At 42.8% G+C, this 16,374-nt stretch overlaps 2 protein-coding genes across 5 annotated transcripts in view; both read right to left on the bottom strand.

Moving 5' to 3' along the window:
- VEGFD (vascular endothelial growth factor D) overlaps positions 1-6,418 on the bottom strand; it is a 34,967-nt gene extending 28,549 nt beyond the window's left edge. The window contains exons 1-2 of one of the 2 annotated variants that reach the window (XM_045472298.1): positions 6,012-6,418; positions 5,596-5,781 (exon numbers count right to left, since the gene is read on the bottom strand). In XM_045472298.1, the coding sequence (XP_045328254.1) occupies positions 5,596-5,685 (90 nt within the window). In that variant the 5' untranslated portion in view covers positions 5,686-5,781; positions 6,012-6,418. Of the gene's footprint in view, positions 1-5,595 lie in introns of both variants that reach the window. The other variant, XM_045472297.1, reaches the window with a different exon arrangement.
- Positions 6,419-6,523: 105 nt separating this feature from the next.
- PIR (pirin) overlaps positions 6,524-16,374 on the bottom strand; it is a 90,397-nt gene continuing 80,546 nt past the window's right edge. For 2 of the 3 annotated variants that reach the window (XM_045472300.1, XM_045472299.1), the window contains exons 9-10: positions 11,699-11,765; positions 6,524-6,841 (exon numbers count right to left, since the gene is read on the bottom strand). In XM_045472300.1, the coding sequence (XP_045328256.1) occupies positions 6,729-6,841; positions 11,699-11,765 (180 nt within the window). In that variant the 3' untranslated portion in view covers positions 6,524-6,728. The remainder of the gene's footprint in view (positions 6,842-11,698; positions 11,766-16,374) is intronic. The other variant, XM_045472301.1, reaches the window with a different exon arrangement.

The following is a 16,374-nucleotide window of genomic DNA, read 5'->3' on the forward strand; positions in this document are numbered from 1 at the left end:
GAGCCTACTCCTGAACAGCAGAAATAAACTTAAGGGTCTTCCTTCCCCGATTCTACCCCAGTATCCAACCATGGTTGTCTCCCACCTCACAGATGAGTTCAGAAACACTGAGAAGCAATCACAGGTATGTTAGTCATTAATACCCTTCGCCAAATATTTCCAGCTTTCTATCTGCCGAGCACATGGAAGGATGGCATCTCCTGCTCCCCTGTGGTTGGATGGAACAGTGGGTCAGGGGGCTCTGACCAGAAGCGGTAACAGGTCACTTCCTGGCCAGAGCATTTAATTGCCAGGACAAGACTCTCCGGGGCTCTCTGGCCCTCTGTCTCAGTGATTAATGACATTCAAGATGTGGATGCTCAGCCAGCTTCATCCCGAAGTGGAGCTGACCCTGAACTAGCTGGGACGGCCTTGTGGTATGAGCCATAAGTAAGTCTCAGTTGTTTATGAGCCACCAAAATCTGGGGGTTGCTTGTTACTGCGGCACAGCATGGCCTAGGCTGACTGAAAAGTATCTGACTGGAGTACTTTGCCATAATCTAGCATGTGTTCACAAACCACAAATCACCAGATGAAAACACAGACAGCACTTCTCAGGGATCTCAAAGATGAAAGAAATCATCATGGCGTCCATGTTTTACCCATGTGGCCCCACACTGCTTTGCCCATCTCCCTTTCTGTGACCAGCAGGCTAGAATATGGGCGGAGGTGACGTCTTCTATAACTGGCTCCTGGGAGTGAGCACCTTATAGAAGGGCTTGTGGCTAAAAGGACACTGCAGGATTCTTTCCTAGCAACACGTGAACCCTCTCTCACCCTGAGGAAAACAGCACAGGGTGAATATGCTGTCTTATCAAAAATGCTTCAGGGGACGCCTGGCTGGCTCAATCAGTAGAGCTCGTGACTTTTTTTTTAAGTTTACTTTTTATTTGAGAGAGCGCGAGCAAGCACAAGCAGGGGAGGGGCAGACAGAGAGCACGAGCAAGGGAGGGGCAGAGAGAGAGGGAGAGAGACAGAATCCCAAGCAGGCTCTACACTGACACTGGGCTCAAACCCACGAACGGTGAGATCATGACCTGAAGTTGGACGCTTAACCAACCGAGCCACCCCGGCTCCCCAGCATGCAACCTTTTTTTAAAGTTTATTTATTTTGAGAGGGAGAGAGACGGAGCAAGCGAGTGAACAGGAGAGGGACAGAGACAGGAAGACAGAGAATCCCAAGTAGGCTCTGAGCTATCGGTGCAGAGCCCGACATGGGGATCAATCTCACAAACCGCAAGATCATGACCTGAACCAAGATCAAGACTCGGACGCTCAACTAACTGAGCCACCCAGGCACTCCTGGCAACTCTTAATCTCAGGGTCGTGAGTTTAAGCCCCATGTTGGGCATAGAGACTACCAAAAACAAACAAACAAAAACGCTTCAGATTGTAAAAAACTGAAATCAGACAAGCCACAGTGAGAGCAGATGTTGGAGACTGCTTCATGCAACAATTTATAACCTGGGTATCTCAAGATCCTACAGGCCTTGTCCATCGGTCAGTCCATACTTTTTCTGGTATCTACTCTATTACAGGCTTTGTGCTAGGTGACTGGGACACTGAAGTAGACCACGCAAAGTTCCTGTTCTCAGGGCACCCCGCAGGCAGGACTGGAGAGGCCGGTGAGCTGCTGCCTCCTGCTGGCCGCCCTGTGCTCTGCATCCAAGTGGCTGCCATAGTGGGAGAGGGACTCTAGCTGGGGCTGGAGCAGCAGTGTGGGGCCAACACCAGGGAGCGCAAGCAACTCCTTAAGACGAAACAAAACAAAACAAAACAAAACAAAAGGAAGAGAGAAAGAAAAAAAGAAAAGTTCTTGTTCTCAAAAAGCTTTCCTTCTAGTGGAAGATGACAAAGTAATAAACGTATATGCAAACAAACGAAAAATGTCAGGTACCGGGCCGCCTGGGGGGCTCAGTCGGTTAAGTGTCCGACGCTCGGTTTCGGCTCAGGTAGTGATCTTACGGTTCATGAGATCGAGCCAGACATCGGGCTCAGTGTTGACGGCACGGGGCCTGCTTGGGATTCTCTCTCTGCCCCTCCCTGCTTGTACTGTCTCTCTCTCTCTCAAAATAAACAGTCCGAAAAAAATGTCAGGTACCAACACAGACTATGCAGACAATAAAATCATGTAATGATACAGATCAGGGTTGACAGACTATGACCTGTGGGCCAAATCCAGCCTGTACCCTGTTTTACTATAGCCCGTGAACTAAGAATTCTTTTTTACAATTTTAAATGGTTGAAACGAATGAAAAGATGATTTCATGATGCATGGAAATGATCTACAATTCAAATTTCAGTGTCCACAAAGTTTTATTGGAACACAGCCACACCCTCTATGATCTGCCCCGGCTGCTTCTCCAACCTCAACAACACCTGTGGCTGTGGCCCCCACTCCCCCTACTGCAGCCACACTGGTCCCCTGGCTGATACCCAAACACCCAAGCCACCTCCCTGTCCTCCCCCATGGTCAGTGCCCAATGGTTGCCTTTGCCTGCCTGGCTTCCTTCAGGGGTCTGCACAAGTGACATCGAATCAGAGAAGTCTCCCCCGCCCATCACTCTGTCTCTCCTCCTGCTTGATTTTCTCCACGGCACTACCCCTGACATGTTAGAGATTTGCTATTGCCTGCCTCTCCCCGCCACGCTTGGAACAGAAGTTCACAAGAGTCAAAACACAGTCTTCTTTCCTATTGCATTTCCAGCACTGAGATCAGTGCCCAGATGTAGTAGGCTCACAACAATGAAGTAAATGAATCGTCAAACACAGTTACATTGCAACGGGAGGCAAGGGAGATCCTTTACCAACTGGGACATTACAAACCGCTCAAAGCTTTCCTGATGCGGGGGAGGCCTCGAGGTGTCTTGTTTATCATGTCCTAGTATCTTGGTAGAGATTATAAGAACTAGTGGCAAGAGAGAGAAAAAACTGGACTAACCATAGAAGCCACAAAAGAAATGTCTTGTTTCATCTCCTCTCAGTCACATCCAAGTGGTAGGAAGAGTTATGCTTAAAAATGTCCTGGGGCGCCTGGGTGGCGCAGTCGGTTAAGCGTCCGGCTTCAGCCAGGTCACGATCTCGCGGTCCGTGAGTTCGAGCCCCGCGTCGGGCTCTGGGCTGATGGCTCAGAGCCTGGAGCCTGTTTCCGATTCTGTGTCTCCCTCTCTCTCTCTGCCCCTCCCCCGTTCATGCTCTGTCTCTCTCTGTCCCAAAAATAAATAAACGTTGAAAAAAAAAATTAAAAAAAAAAAAAAAAAAAATGTCCTCAGAAACAGGGGCACCTGGGTGGCTCAGTCAGTTGAGTGTCTGGCTTTGGCTCAGGCCATGATCTCACCGTTCGTGGGTTCAAGCCCCTCGTTGGGCTCTGTGCTGACAGCTCAGTGCCTGGAGCCTGCTTCAGATTCTGTGTCCCCCTCTCTCTCTGCCCTACCCCTGCTTGTGCTCTCTGTCTTTCAAAGATGAATAAACATTATCTCTGAAGAAAAAGGGGTAAAGGAAAAGTCTAATAACCAACATGATACACCTCCTTATCCCTCACATTACCCAGTCACATCTATGCCAAAACTTGTTTACTCTAGGCGTGGCTTTCCTTCACATCAGAAACATTTAATTTAGCGAGGGGTTGGGTGGGTTTGAGCACAATATATGTAACTTCAGTTTTTTAAGAAAAATTTTTAATGTTTATTTTTGAGAGACAAAGAGACAGAACGTGAGTGGGGAAGGGGCAGAGAGAGAGGGAGACACAGAATCCGAAGCAGGCTCCAAGCTCCTAGATGTCAGCACAGAGCCCAACGCAGGGCTCGAACCCACAGACCGTGAGATCATGACCTGAGCTAAAGTCGGACGCTTAACCAACTGGGCCACCCAGGTGCCCCCATACCTTCCCTTTTTACAAGAAACTCAGATCTATATGAAAAAATTGCTAATGGTGTTACATATAGTGCTGCCTCTTCCATTTGCAAGGACATATCTTCTGTCACCTGCAAATTCAAACAGTTTCCTCCACTGCCCCGCTAATTAGGTTCCTGTGTTACCAGTAAATTTGAACATTTTAAAACCCCACCGTCCCCGGGACACCTGAAGAATTCTTGGTGTGCAAGCTCTTTAAAAGAGCTGAACAACCTAAAGAATATGACTTCTTTCCAACAATCCCAAATCTCCTCTTGTAACTATCAAATATAGTGACGGTTCAAAGTAAAATGAAAACATTTTTAAAATCCATGGAGTAACACTGGCGTTGGGGGCAGGGGGAGAAGCTTCCAGAGGCCCAATACATCTAAAGGACTCCTGAGTTTTATGGACTTAAAAAAGGTGATCAGCCTTGAAAAGTCTTATTTGCTTGAAACAAGTCCAATTTTCGCCATCACCTGGGCTCAGAAGCGGATTCGCTTCTACTTACCATCTGGCAGGGAAATACGGAGGGCGGGCTGCGGTCAGTGAGGTGGGGCTGAATGGCTGGGAACTCTCCTGAGTGCATTTGGAGTTCAGAAAGCTAGAAAGATTTGTTTTTTCTTGGAAAGCTAGAGAGACTTTCTTGCTTTAGAAAGACATTAGTAGACTGCTACACCAGGTGGCCGCCCCTGAGCCCAGCGTTCAATCTTTGTTACAGACATACCATAGGTGTGTTTGGTCACTGTACGGACATCTGTGCTTGATACGACGGATACTAAGACTTTTTTACCCAAGGACCAATTTTCCCCGGTTGGGGGCGATATCACACCTGCTGAAGATGCATGTCCTAACAACAGCTACAGAAACTCAAGCTCATGTTCGACTGTTCACAGCCAGGAATTCCTAAATCCATAATAATTTAGCACTATTTCAGTCCAAACAAATCCAAATCATTTTCAAAATAAAAAGCTGAAGAAAACCATGTAATCTACAAAATACATAAGACTGGGCGAAATACTGCTCAGTCAGTAACATTCCAGTTAATTCTTTTGTGTTACTCTCAATTCCCCAGGCTCGGAGACTTGCCTGTAGAACTAAGGATTCAATTACTGTTGAGTCTTACCCATTTCACAAAGCAAATAACCAAACGACTTCCAAGAAAATATTTTTCTAGACGGTGGCAATGGGTAATTCTAGAAAACCAGATAAAAGTCATCTGTAGAAAGTACTGTAGTTTTGCGATTTACAAATGAAATTAACTAAACTGACTAATGTTTGCTGCTCCCACCAACCTGAATAAATGACTCACACAGTTATCTGGGTCATAAAAACAAATCAGTGCTTCATTAGAAATTCACTCTGCCATCTGCATATATGAGGAGAAACTTACCCAACCAAAGAGTCCCGAAAACTCATTCATGTTCTATTACATCTCCAGAAAAAAAACCAAAAACAAAAAACAGCATTTTCAAATATGCATGGCAAGAATCTTAGTAAGCCTAAGATCCAGAATACTCATTAGCAATGCAAGATCTATCCTGTCCACTACGAGGAGCGTTCTGCGCTTTTATATTTTCTAGAAAATGAGGGGCAAAGAAAGTCCTCTGAACAAGCCAATAAAAAAAAAAAAAAGCTGCATCACATTAAAATGATGCCACCTACCTTCACCGTTCCATGTTCGTAACTGGAGCCCTGTGCCAGGTGCAGATAAGACATCATGAAAATATTCACCACAGCCCACTGTCTGTACATTTTGAAGATTTTAATATCCACTGATTACCAAGCAGTTGACATCAGGCAGCTAGAGAAAACTGTTTCAAAAGGCATTCTCCGGAAGGAAAGGAAACCCTAAGAGTTCACATGGAAAAACAAATCATCAGTGGTGATCAAAATCCAATGAAATGACTTCAATTAGTCAAGGAACATTTCTGCACAATCTTATGGGGGGAGAGAGATGAAAAAAATTTTAAATGCTCTCATGCTCCAAAAATAATCAGAAGGTGGACATGACTTCCACTGGACATGAAAAAGCACTCCAAATTCATGTCACGTCCAGCAAATTAAACAAACAAACAAACCTCTCCACCCTATGCCCCGGGTTCTAGTTGCTTTGTAAGGAGGTGGTGCGGCCACCGCTGTTAGCAGCTACAAGAAGCCTGGAACCCAATTCTGGATTCAAACTTTTTTTTTTCACAACCCTCATGGAAGGTTGCAGAAGTATGTGTCCTAAATCTGACAGATTTTGGCAGAAAATGCAGGGAAGTCTTGGCTGTAATCCTGTCGCGTCCCTACCAATAGCAGGGCAGTTTTCAAAACTGACTCAAACCCTCAGGACTGCTGTTCCTTTAACGCAGATAACCTGTAACGTGAAACCTCGGCTGCACACAGGCGTCAATGTTGCACCACAATGCATTGTTCAGGAAGGGACCTCAGATGGTCACACATCTACTGCCAGGGACACGCAGAAAGCAATCAAATATGCTTAAAAAACTTACCTGTGCACAAAAAAAGCACATGAAAAGCCAAACATGCACAAAATGACTTTTTTTTAACAGAAGCTTAATAAGTTAGGTCAAATGAAGAACACTGATTTTTAAAGAAGCAACAATTAGGTTTATTTGCATGTACCGGGAAATACCTCACGTGCATTGCTATCAAAACCGTGTTATCACTTTAGTGTGCAATTCTTTAGAAGCACTGGCTAAGTCAGCTTTGGAAACAGAATATGCTGAATGGATGGATGCCACAAGTGGCAAAATTCTAGGAAGTACTGAGATCTGCTTTTGTGCTCTTCACTAGTTTCCAATCTTTGATTTCCAGGTTTTGGCTCGTTCAAACCCATTTTTTGCATTTCTGAAATCAAGGATGGCCTGAGAAATCTCTTCATTGGTGTTCATCACAAATGGACCTAGGGGAGAAAGAGACATTCAGTAAGTTCTGGGTGACGATAATATTTTCTTCTATCACTATAAAGGGTATATATATCTAGAGTTCTTTTTAAAAAAAAATTTTTAATGTTTATTTTTATTTTTATTTTTTTTAAATTTTTTTTTTTCAACGTTTATTTATTTTTGGGACAGAGAGAGACAGAGCATGAACGGGGGAGGGGCAGAGAGAGAGGGAGACACAGAATCGGAAACAGGCTCCAGGCTCTGAGCCATCAGCCCAGAGCCCGACGCAGGGCTCGAACTCACGGACCGCGAGATCGTGACCTGGCTGAAGTCGGACGCTTAACCGACTGCGCCACCCAGGCGCCCCTAATGTTTATTTTTGAGAAAGAGAGAGTGAGAGAGTGAGCACGAGCAAGGGAAGGGCAGGGAGAGGGAGACAGAGGGAACCCAATGTGGGTCTCGAACTCACGAACCTCGAGATCATGATCTGAGCCGAAGTCGGACACTTATCCAACTGAGCCACCTAGGCGCCCCTGTATTCCTAGAGTTCTTAATCTGAAACTGACCCAGGCATATCTAAACAGTAAAAGGCTATTTTGCAGCATCCAATCCCTGAGAACTAGAATACAAGTTTCTTGACCAGGACTGTGTACGACTATAAAGACCAAACTCCAGATACACAAATGCAATTGCATCATCCACTCACCCCTGGGTTTGGTCCTATCAAAATCATTTTTATAGTTGTTAGTTTTTCTTCTTCTTCTTCTTTTTTTTTTATTGAGGTGTAACTGACAAACAACATTAGTTTCAGGTGGACAACGTAATGATTCAATATTCGTGTATGTTGTGAAATGATCACCACAGTAAGTCTAGTTAACATCCATCACCACACACGGTTATAGAATTATTTTTTCTTGTGGTAGGAACTTTGAAGCTTTACTGGAGTTGCTGGTTTTATAGCATTAGCTGATGTCAAGAACTGAACCGATCTGATGCAAGGAACTGGCAAATTTCATCATGGTTTTGGGGGTCTATGCAGTATACAAGGCTGCATACTTACATGAGGAGTTTAAGTCATCTTTGGACATTTGCAGCAACTCACTGACAGTAAATAGGAGGTTATAAAAATTACAAGTCAGGGGGGCTGGCAAACTTTTTCTGTAAAGGGCCAGACAGTACGTAGTTTAGGTTTTGTGGGTCAAACAGTGCCTGTCTCAACTACTCAGCTCTTCCGTTGAAGTGCAAAAGTAGCCACAGACAATAGGAAAGTGAATAGAGATGGATGTGTTCCGATAAAACTTTATTTACAAAAACGTGCAGTTTGTTGGCACCTTTGTCTAATTCCTAGGTTTGGAGGATGGGGGTACAGTGCTAGAAGGAGGGATCGAAGGGGGAAAAGAATGAGGCGCCTGACAGGCAGGAAGAGGGCAGACTCCAGTAGGCTTTGGATGCCTTCTACGGGCAGAACTGTGGGGGTAATTCTGCAGGTGATCAGGGGTCACCCGAGGGTTAAGCAGATAGTAACGTCATCTGATTTGCAGTTTTTAAAGATTTTGGCATCAGGGTAGAGACGGTGTGTGGCCTAAGAGGCTGAGTTTTGGTGGTGGAACTGTTAAGGGCAGCTGGGATACAGGACACAGGAGGCTGTGGGTACAGCAAGGCGTTCGGCTCTGGATACTGTGACATGAAGGTACTGGAGACAACGGAATGGCTTCCTGGCAGAGGGACTTGACATATTGTCAGAAACATGGATCTGGGGCTCAGGAGAGAAATTTCATCTGGAAACAGACACTTGGCCTATATCGGCTAGGAAAGAATGAGGGAGCCCTGATGTGCAAAATAAATAATCAGTCCAAGAGGGCACCCTGGAAAAGCCAACTTTTAAAAGACACACAGAAGAAAGGGAGATGGAACTCAGAAAATGAGAGCAGATCCTGGGCCAAGGACCAATTTCTCGCACAACATAATATCACGACAGTTTGGACTCGTGGAGCACCTCTCCTGTCTCCCAATTATTTTTCTCTAAAAATGGTGCACTTCTGGGCTTCCATTTTGACACTCCCCTGGGGTATTCTGCCGTGCTTCTCAATTCAGAATGTGCACATGAATCACCCGGGAATCTTATTAAAATGCATATTCTGATTCAGGAGGTCTAGAGTGGGGTCTGAGACTGCATTTCTCACTAACTTTCTAGTGATGCACATACTGTTGGTTCATGGACCACACTGGGAGAAACGCGGGAAGCAAGCTTGGAGCCCTCCAACACCGAGCTGAGGGAGCTTGTCTCCTCAAATCCTTAAGAAGGAGAAGAAAACTATAACCAGAGAGCAGGTTTTTGTTTTTCTTTTCCCTTCGTTTTTTGCATACTGTATCACTAAGTTTCTTATTTTTTTAAGTCGAGGTATAATTGATATACCTTGTATTGGTCTCAAGACGGACAACGTAATGATTCGATATTTGCAGATATTGTGAAACGATCACAATAAATCTAGTTAATATCCATCAGCACACACAGTTGCAGATTTCGTTTCTTGTGATGAGAACGTTTAAGGCCTGTTCCCTTAGCAACTTTCTAACATGCACTATAGTATGATTAATTGTAGCTGCCAGGCTGTACATTCCATCCCCCAGAAAGCATGCTTTTCAATTGATCAACTCTACGGGTTATAGACATGCAAATTATTTGATAGTTATCAATAATCTCATAAATACTCTTTCAAACTAGTTTTCATCTTTTCTCTAGTTAAACCTTTACACTGCCTCCCGAGTAATAAAAATGGTGTGAGTTCAATCTCTCGTTATGTAGAACCTAGGTGTGGAGGACAGCACAAAACATGGGGTCAGAAGACCAGGGTTTGAATCCCAGCTCCACTACTAACCATCATTTCCCATCAGGGAAGCCACAGGGCAGAGCAACGGGCAACCCAACCTCCTAAGGTTGTCCTGAAGAGTAGGTGAATTTGCGGCAAGCACTTGGACCAATCCTAGTAAATGAGACATGCTACCCAAGTATCTGTTAGGTAAATAAATTAAGTATATTGATTTTGTTTCCCTCCCTTATAAAAAGGGCCAGGACTACATTGATGCTGAGGACATTTCCTATTCCAACATTTGACGACATTCCATGCTTAAAGGTCCTTAGCTAGTTCATTACACTGGTACACTTCCCAAACAGCCAGAAGATGGTTGTGGCTGTCTTTAAATGTGCACAGGTAAAAGAAAAACTTTCTGGGGTTTAAAGAGTTATAAAAAAGAACTAGCCAGCCAAACAAGATGCTTTGCCTCTCATTAACGGAGATGTCAAGGGCCGTATCTATCTGGTCTGGTTACTCGGAGTTTGAACGTACGGGCACATGCAGTGTTCCTGAGACCCAAGCCTCTGAGACAGGCGTCGCCTAACACAAATGGAGGACGGCTCCGAGCAGTCCCAGCGCTTTGGTCTGTCACCGAGTTTGGTCAGACTCTGGGTTTTCCTCGTTGGTGCAGAGGAGATCTTTAAACTCAAAAGCCTCAGATCCCACACATCCTTTGCGCACCTAAATTCTAGTTGCTGTTAATAAACATCGTGACTCCTCTCAATCTGTCTTCAGGCTTTCTCCAGAAGAACAAACTATTTCAGCCCTCTTCCAGCAAGATAAAAGGAAGCAAGAACCATGAGCCTTTGGAGTGGAAATTGAAGCATGCAAAATGGAGGTCAGATGCTACATGCTTAGTGGAGTACAATTTAATGTTTTTCCTGTAAGTCATTAATCGAACAAGAAAGAATATTAAAAAAAATTTTTTTTATATTTTTAAGTAATCTCTACACCCAGTGTGGGGCTCGAATTCACAACCCTGAGATCAAGAGTCGCACATTTGGCTGCCTGAGCCAGCCAGGCACTCCACAGAAGAATAGTTTGTAAACTATCAGTGTTCTTTAAATGTATGACCAGCTGGGTTGTTTTTTTTTTCTGAAATCATGGTTTATGTGTGGGAATTCATGCAAGGCAATATAATGGGATTTTAATGCATGCTAAATTTAATAATATATGTTTTATAGGCATTTATCTAAATAAGTTGGCAAAATGTTTTTTAAATTTTTTAATGTTTATTTATGAGAGAGGGAGAGAGAGAGCCAGCATGAGTGGGGGAGGGGCACAGAGAGAGGGAGACACAGAATCTGAAGCAGGCTCCAGGCTCCAAGCTGTCAGCACAGAGCCTGACACAGGGCTTGAACCCATGACCTGAGACGAAGTCAGACGATTAACTGACTGAGCCACCCAGGAGCCCCGGCAAAAACATTTTTTAATAAAAATGAACTAATAATATGTTGGCATCTACATCCTTTCTCATTTAATAAAACAACAATATTATGAGGAAGTTAAGGCAAAGAAGTGAGGTGACTGGATACTTATTCCAGGATTTTCTGCCTCTGTTTTTTTTTTTTTTTAATACTGATTCAAATAATTCACATACTTCCAAAGGAATATTTTTAAGTGGTCCCTATTTTTCACAAAAAATGCAATAGACTACAAATGGTATTGAAATCACTGTTGTTTTTAGTAAAGATAAAAATGATATTCAAGCAGCAGGCCACAAAACATTTCTTTAAGTTCAAGTTCCCTATGACGCAACGCAAAACACCGTTTTTGTTTTCCCCATAGTTCTAAGTTCAATGTCGTCCACATGATAGGTACTCAGGAAATGTCTCTTTACAAGAAACGGAGAATGAATGTAGAAATAAGTGCCATGTATGTATTTTCCTCCTACAAAATCTTTGCAGATAAAGAGACAAGAGGAAAGTAAAGCTACTCTTCCCAGTAATAATACTATATTGGTACACTACTTTCAAAGGAGAAAATCACCCAGGAAAATTGCCATCATTTGGGGCTTACCATGCTGGACAACTGGTTCTCCTAATGGCTCCCCAGCAATTAGGATGAAGTGGTTTCTCTCAGGATCCTCAAGTCAAGGAAGAAAACATCAAACAATAAACATGCATACTTTTGAATGTCAAATTAGAAACAATTTGAAGCCGACATGCTGGCCAAATGGACAACGTTCCTAATTCCTCTTTTTTAAGTTTTATTTACTTAAGTAAGCTCTGCAGCCCTCGTGGGGCTCGAACTCAGAACGCTGAGATCAAGAGTCACATGCTCCTCCGACAGAGCTGGCCGGATGCCCTGGAAACACTTATTCCTTAAGATGATTGGTAGCAATCACCACTCAAGACTAAGCCCAAACCACCAAAAGGTTAACCTTCTCAGATAAAGGAGAATGCAAATTAAGATTTTCTTCAACCGGGAACACCTTTAAGACAAACTATGTAATTTACTTATCTTATTACAGGGTTTACAACCTCCCATTAACAATTTTTAAAAGGGAGTATTATGCAAATCCAAAAGTAAGATTTTATTACTTTTGACATTTCTTCATGTAAAACGTGCCCCAGAAATGTTGCACTAAACAGAACCTTATAAAAACATCCAAGTGGCATCTGCTCAGGTAAATTTCTCTCCCAAAGAGTCCTGTTATATTAGTCTCCAAAAGTTTTTCTTTAGAGGGGAGCCTGGGTGGCTCTGTCGGTTAAGCATCTGACTCTTGGTTTTGGTTCAGGTCATGATCTCACAGTTTCGTGGGCTTGAGCCCTGCATCGGGCTCAGAGCCTGCTTGGGATTCTCTCTCTCTCTCTCTCTCTCTCTCTCTCTCTCTCTCTCTCTCCGCCCTTCCTCAACTCACGCTGTCTCTGTCTCCCCCAAGATATAAATAAATAAACTTAAAAAAAGTTTTTCTTTAGAATTAAGGTTAGGTTTTTTTCCCTGAAACTGAAAAAAGTAGTAATTATAATATCCAGTGTGAGTGTGGATGCAGGGGAAGATACACGTTTATATCTTTGGCAGATTTTTAATTGACACATCAATCCTTCCAGAGAACACTCTGAAAATATGACTTCAAGCCCCCAGTATCACTGATGTCCTCTGACCCAGTAATGCCAGAGAAACCAGCAGAAGACCCCTCCCCCACCACACTTGTGAGAAATAGTAACTGTTGTAAGCCATCAGGGTTTAGGGTGATTTGTTAACCACTAATAGACAATTGAACAGTATGTAATTCTTTTCAGGCACCTCTTAGGTTAATCTCATTTAGAATAAAATCATAAATAAAGCAATAATGATCAGGTACTTTAAAATAAAGCCTTCAAGGGGCGCCTGGGTGGCGCAGTCGGTTAAGCGTCCGACTTCAGCCAGGTCACGATCTCGCGGTCTGTGAGTTCGAGCCCCGCGTCAGGCTCTGGGCTGATGGCTCAGAGCCTGGAGCCTGTTTCCGATTCTGTGTCTCCCTCTCTCTCTGCCCCTCCCCCCGTTCATGCTCTGTCTCTCTCTGTCCCAAAAATAAAATAAAAACGTTGAAAAAAAAATTAAAAAAATAAAAAATAAAAAATAAAATAAAGCCTTCAAAAATGGTTTAAAACTTCACCTTACCCTAATAATATAGCATATTTCTAAATGTGTGATATAGTATACTACATATTACATTTATATGCTTCTAATACAAAGCTCTTTTTAGAAAATTAATTTAATATTTTTTTAAGTTTTAATTTTTTTTATTTTTGAGAGCGTGTGTGTGCGCAAGTGGGAGAGGGACAGAGTGAAAGAGAGAGGGAGAGAGAGAGAATCTCAAGCAGACTCTGCACTGTCAGTGTGGAACCCAATGTGGGGCTTGAACCCATGAACCTTGAGATCATGACCTGAGCCAAAATCAAGAGTCGGACGCTTAACCGACTGAGCCACCCAGGTGCCCCCCTAATACAAAGCTCTTTAATTGGAAATCATTGTAATGTTACTAGTACCAGAAAACTTATCACTGGATTCAATAAAAATAATGAATTCTTTAAAACTTCCATGTAGTAAACACACACACACAAACTCCTATTATACAGGACTCACATTGGTTTCTCCTTCTGCCTCCAACTTTAAAATATTAAAAGGTAATTTGGGTACAATGATTTCTGCAGAAGTCTTAACTTACTCCCTACAGTCCCAGGGCTGGTGTCATTTAGTACATCTACCCAGGGGATGCTTTGCGGTTATCAGGTCTATAAGTCAGAGCTGGAAGACAGAAGAGTGCTACTACAGAGGAATACAAGAAAATAGCTTAACGTCCATGATGGAAATGGAAAAAAAAAAAACCAACTACGGAAAACAGGCACAGAAGCTTAGAACTTAGTCTAGGACCACTTACTGTAGAATCCAACAGGCTCTAAAGACATCATCATACTTTACAGCTCAGGACAATAATATACACGCTGATGATCCAAGGAAAGGGTAGGGTTTCTATCTGAAGTGATTTCTTTTTCTTCAATATCCTGTTTAAATGACTAAAAATTCAACTTAAAAAAATGCAGTTATCAACAAAGATTTATTTCCGAAGAGCTCTGGAGTGGTGAAACTTTAGTGTGAATCAACGGACATTTGAAGGAAAAGTTAGAAAAATAGTTCTGATCCTCCGGACTACACCATGTATAATTTAATCAGAAAGATGTCACTGCATAGTGTTTTGAAGTGCTTTTTCAGAGACACGCTTGAGTTTTAGGGTCAGGAGGCAGAGGGGAAAGGGTTGGGGGTTAAGGAAAGGGGGAGAGGAAAGGCCGACCTAGTGTGCCATGCATACACCGACTCCTCAGAATGTTTCTTTCTCTTCCTTCTCTTTCTTTCTTTCTTTCTTTCTTTCTTTCTTTCTTTCTTTCTTTCTTTCTTTTCTTTCTTAAGAATGTAAGTTTCTTAATTCAGACAATGCTTCTGTTGTGGATGGCAGAATATCCCACAGTTTACACATTTAGGATGGTGATAAAAGTTTAAAAATAAAAGTGTTGCTTCTTTTGATATTATTCAGATAAAATGATGACTTTCCATTTATAATTTGGACAGTAAAATAAAAGGGCCCTGGCATTTGATCTGAAATGAAAAATGGTTTCATTGCAGGGTGTTGAGGAGTTCAGCACTTTGCTTTTCCATTTCAGAAACCTTAAGGATGGTCCAAGCTTTCTTTAATGCCTTTTCCACAAAATTAACCTCTCAGTAGCCCCTTCTCCTTTATGCTAAACCAGATGTTTGATGTCCTTTTCTTGTTTCCTAAATGTATCTTTTTTTCTGTCCTTACCTAGCCCTCTTTCGTGAAAGCTTATAATCTTTCTGGATATTCAGTAGAGTGCCAATGTGGTTACAAGCCCCTATCTTGAAAAGTCCTCATCTACAGTGACCTTGTGTAGAGTGTCAAATGATGAAGATCATGCACAAGGAAGGAGAATGAACAGCTGCTTCAGACATGAGTCCCTGTGAGGACCTAAGTAAATGCCTTTTGGGGTTTGATGAAAAGACCCCATAGAAAGATGACAGAGGCCCACTTACGGCTTCATGTCTAATTACCCCAATGGAAGGTCATGATCTTTTAGGGCCCAGACCATGTCTTTTACTTTGGTGAATCTTCTCAGACTCCTTAGTTCAGAGTTAGACCCTTCTGGGTTTACTGAATAACTTACGTTTACAAATTGCTCATTATCTCATAAATATTATCGCCAAGACATGCCTTGAGTTTCAGTGATGCTGACAATAAACGATCAACACCCAGCTGAAGGCCCTATGATTCATTTAAGGTGCTGATAACTTCTACTAGTCTTGAGGATGTCCTCATAGTTGGATTGATTCTGAAGCTGGAGATGGCAGGAGGACTCTGAGGATGAATCTGAGAGCATGCTTTAGGTTTAAGGACACTTATTCTAGTGATACATTACCTGAAAACAACTACCAGAGAGAAACCGAGTTTTTGCATGACTTAACTGCATGCAGTCATTCTTACTGGATTTCACTGTCTACGCTTCTTAGGCCAATTGAAAGATAAAACAATGAACTATTGTCAGTTTTTACAAATTAATGGTCATGAATTATTACACATAAGTAAGCAAAAAAGTTGTCTCTGGTTTTCATAGGGTGTTTTATTTCTGTCTTTCAATCTTTAGTTTAACCAAATGTCGATCTGTATTAATTTTAGCAAGGTCCCCATGAATGGTGCCAGTTAAAGAGTACCATGACTCTCAAGTACTTTGAGGGCAGCTAATGAAGAATTAATTGTCTACCTTGACAAACTACAAGTGAATTTGCTAATCCATGAGGCTAAGGGTTTCCTCAGCAGGACATCAATATAAACATACAACTAAAGGTGACATCGAGCCTTTCCTATCAAACCTATGTGCTCCTGATCAGGGAGCCATGCTGGTGACAAGAGCACCAACTATGGGCCAGAGCAGCACAGGGACCCTTAGCCCCTGAAACAGAGTCTGTTCTAGGGTGACCAGAACCGTCCAGGATTAAATACCCAGAGAAGCATGGAGCTGATCCTAATCTCTAAGAACTCTGAAAAAGCTAAGACTATTTTGAAGCCATCGTTGGGAGTCTGGGCTTCCTCCAAAAAGTCAGAGGGTCTGGCCTAAAGACTCTTAAATCTAGCATAAACCAAGCCCCATGTAGTTGCCATCTGCCACAGAAGACTTCAGAGTAAGGGTCACAGAAGACAA

Source organism: Leopardus geoffroyi, chromosome X (genome assembly GCF_018350155.1).
Source record: "Leopardus geoffroyi isolate Oge1 chromosome X, O.geoffroyi_Oge1_pat1.0, whole genome shotgun sequence".
NCBI classification, from domain to species: Eukaryota; Metazoa; Chordata; class Mammalia; order Carnivora; family Felidae; genus Leopardus; species Leopardus geoffroyi.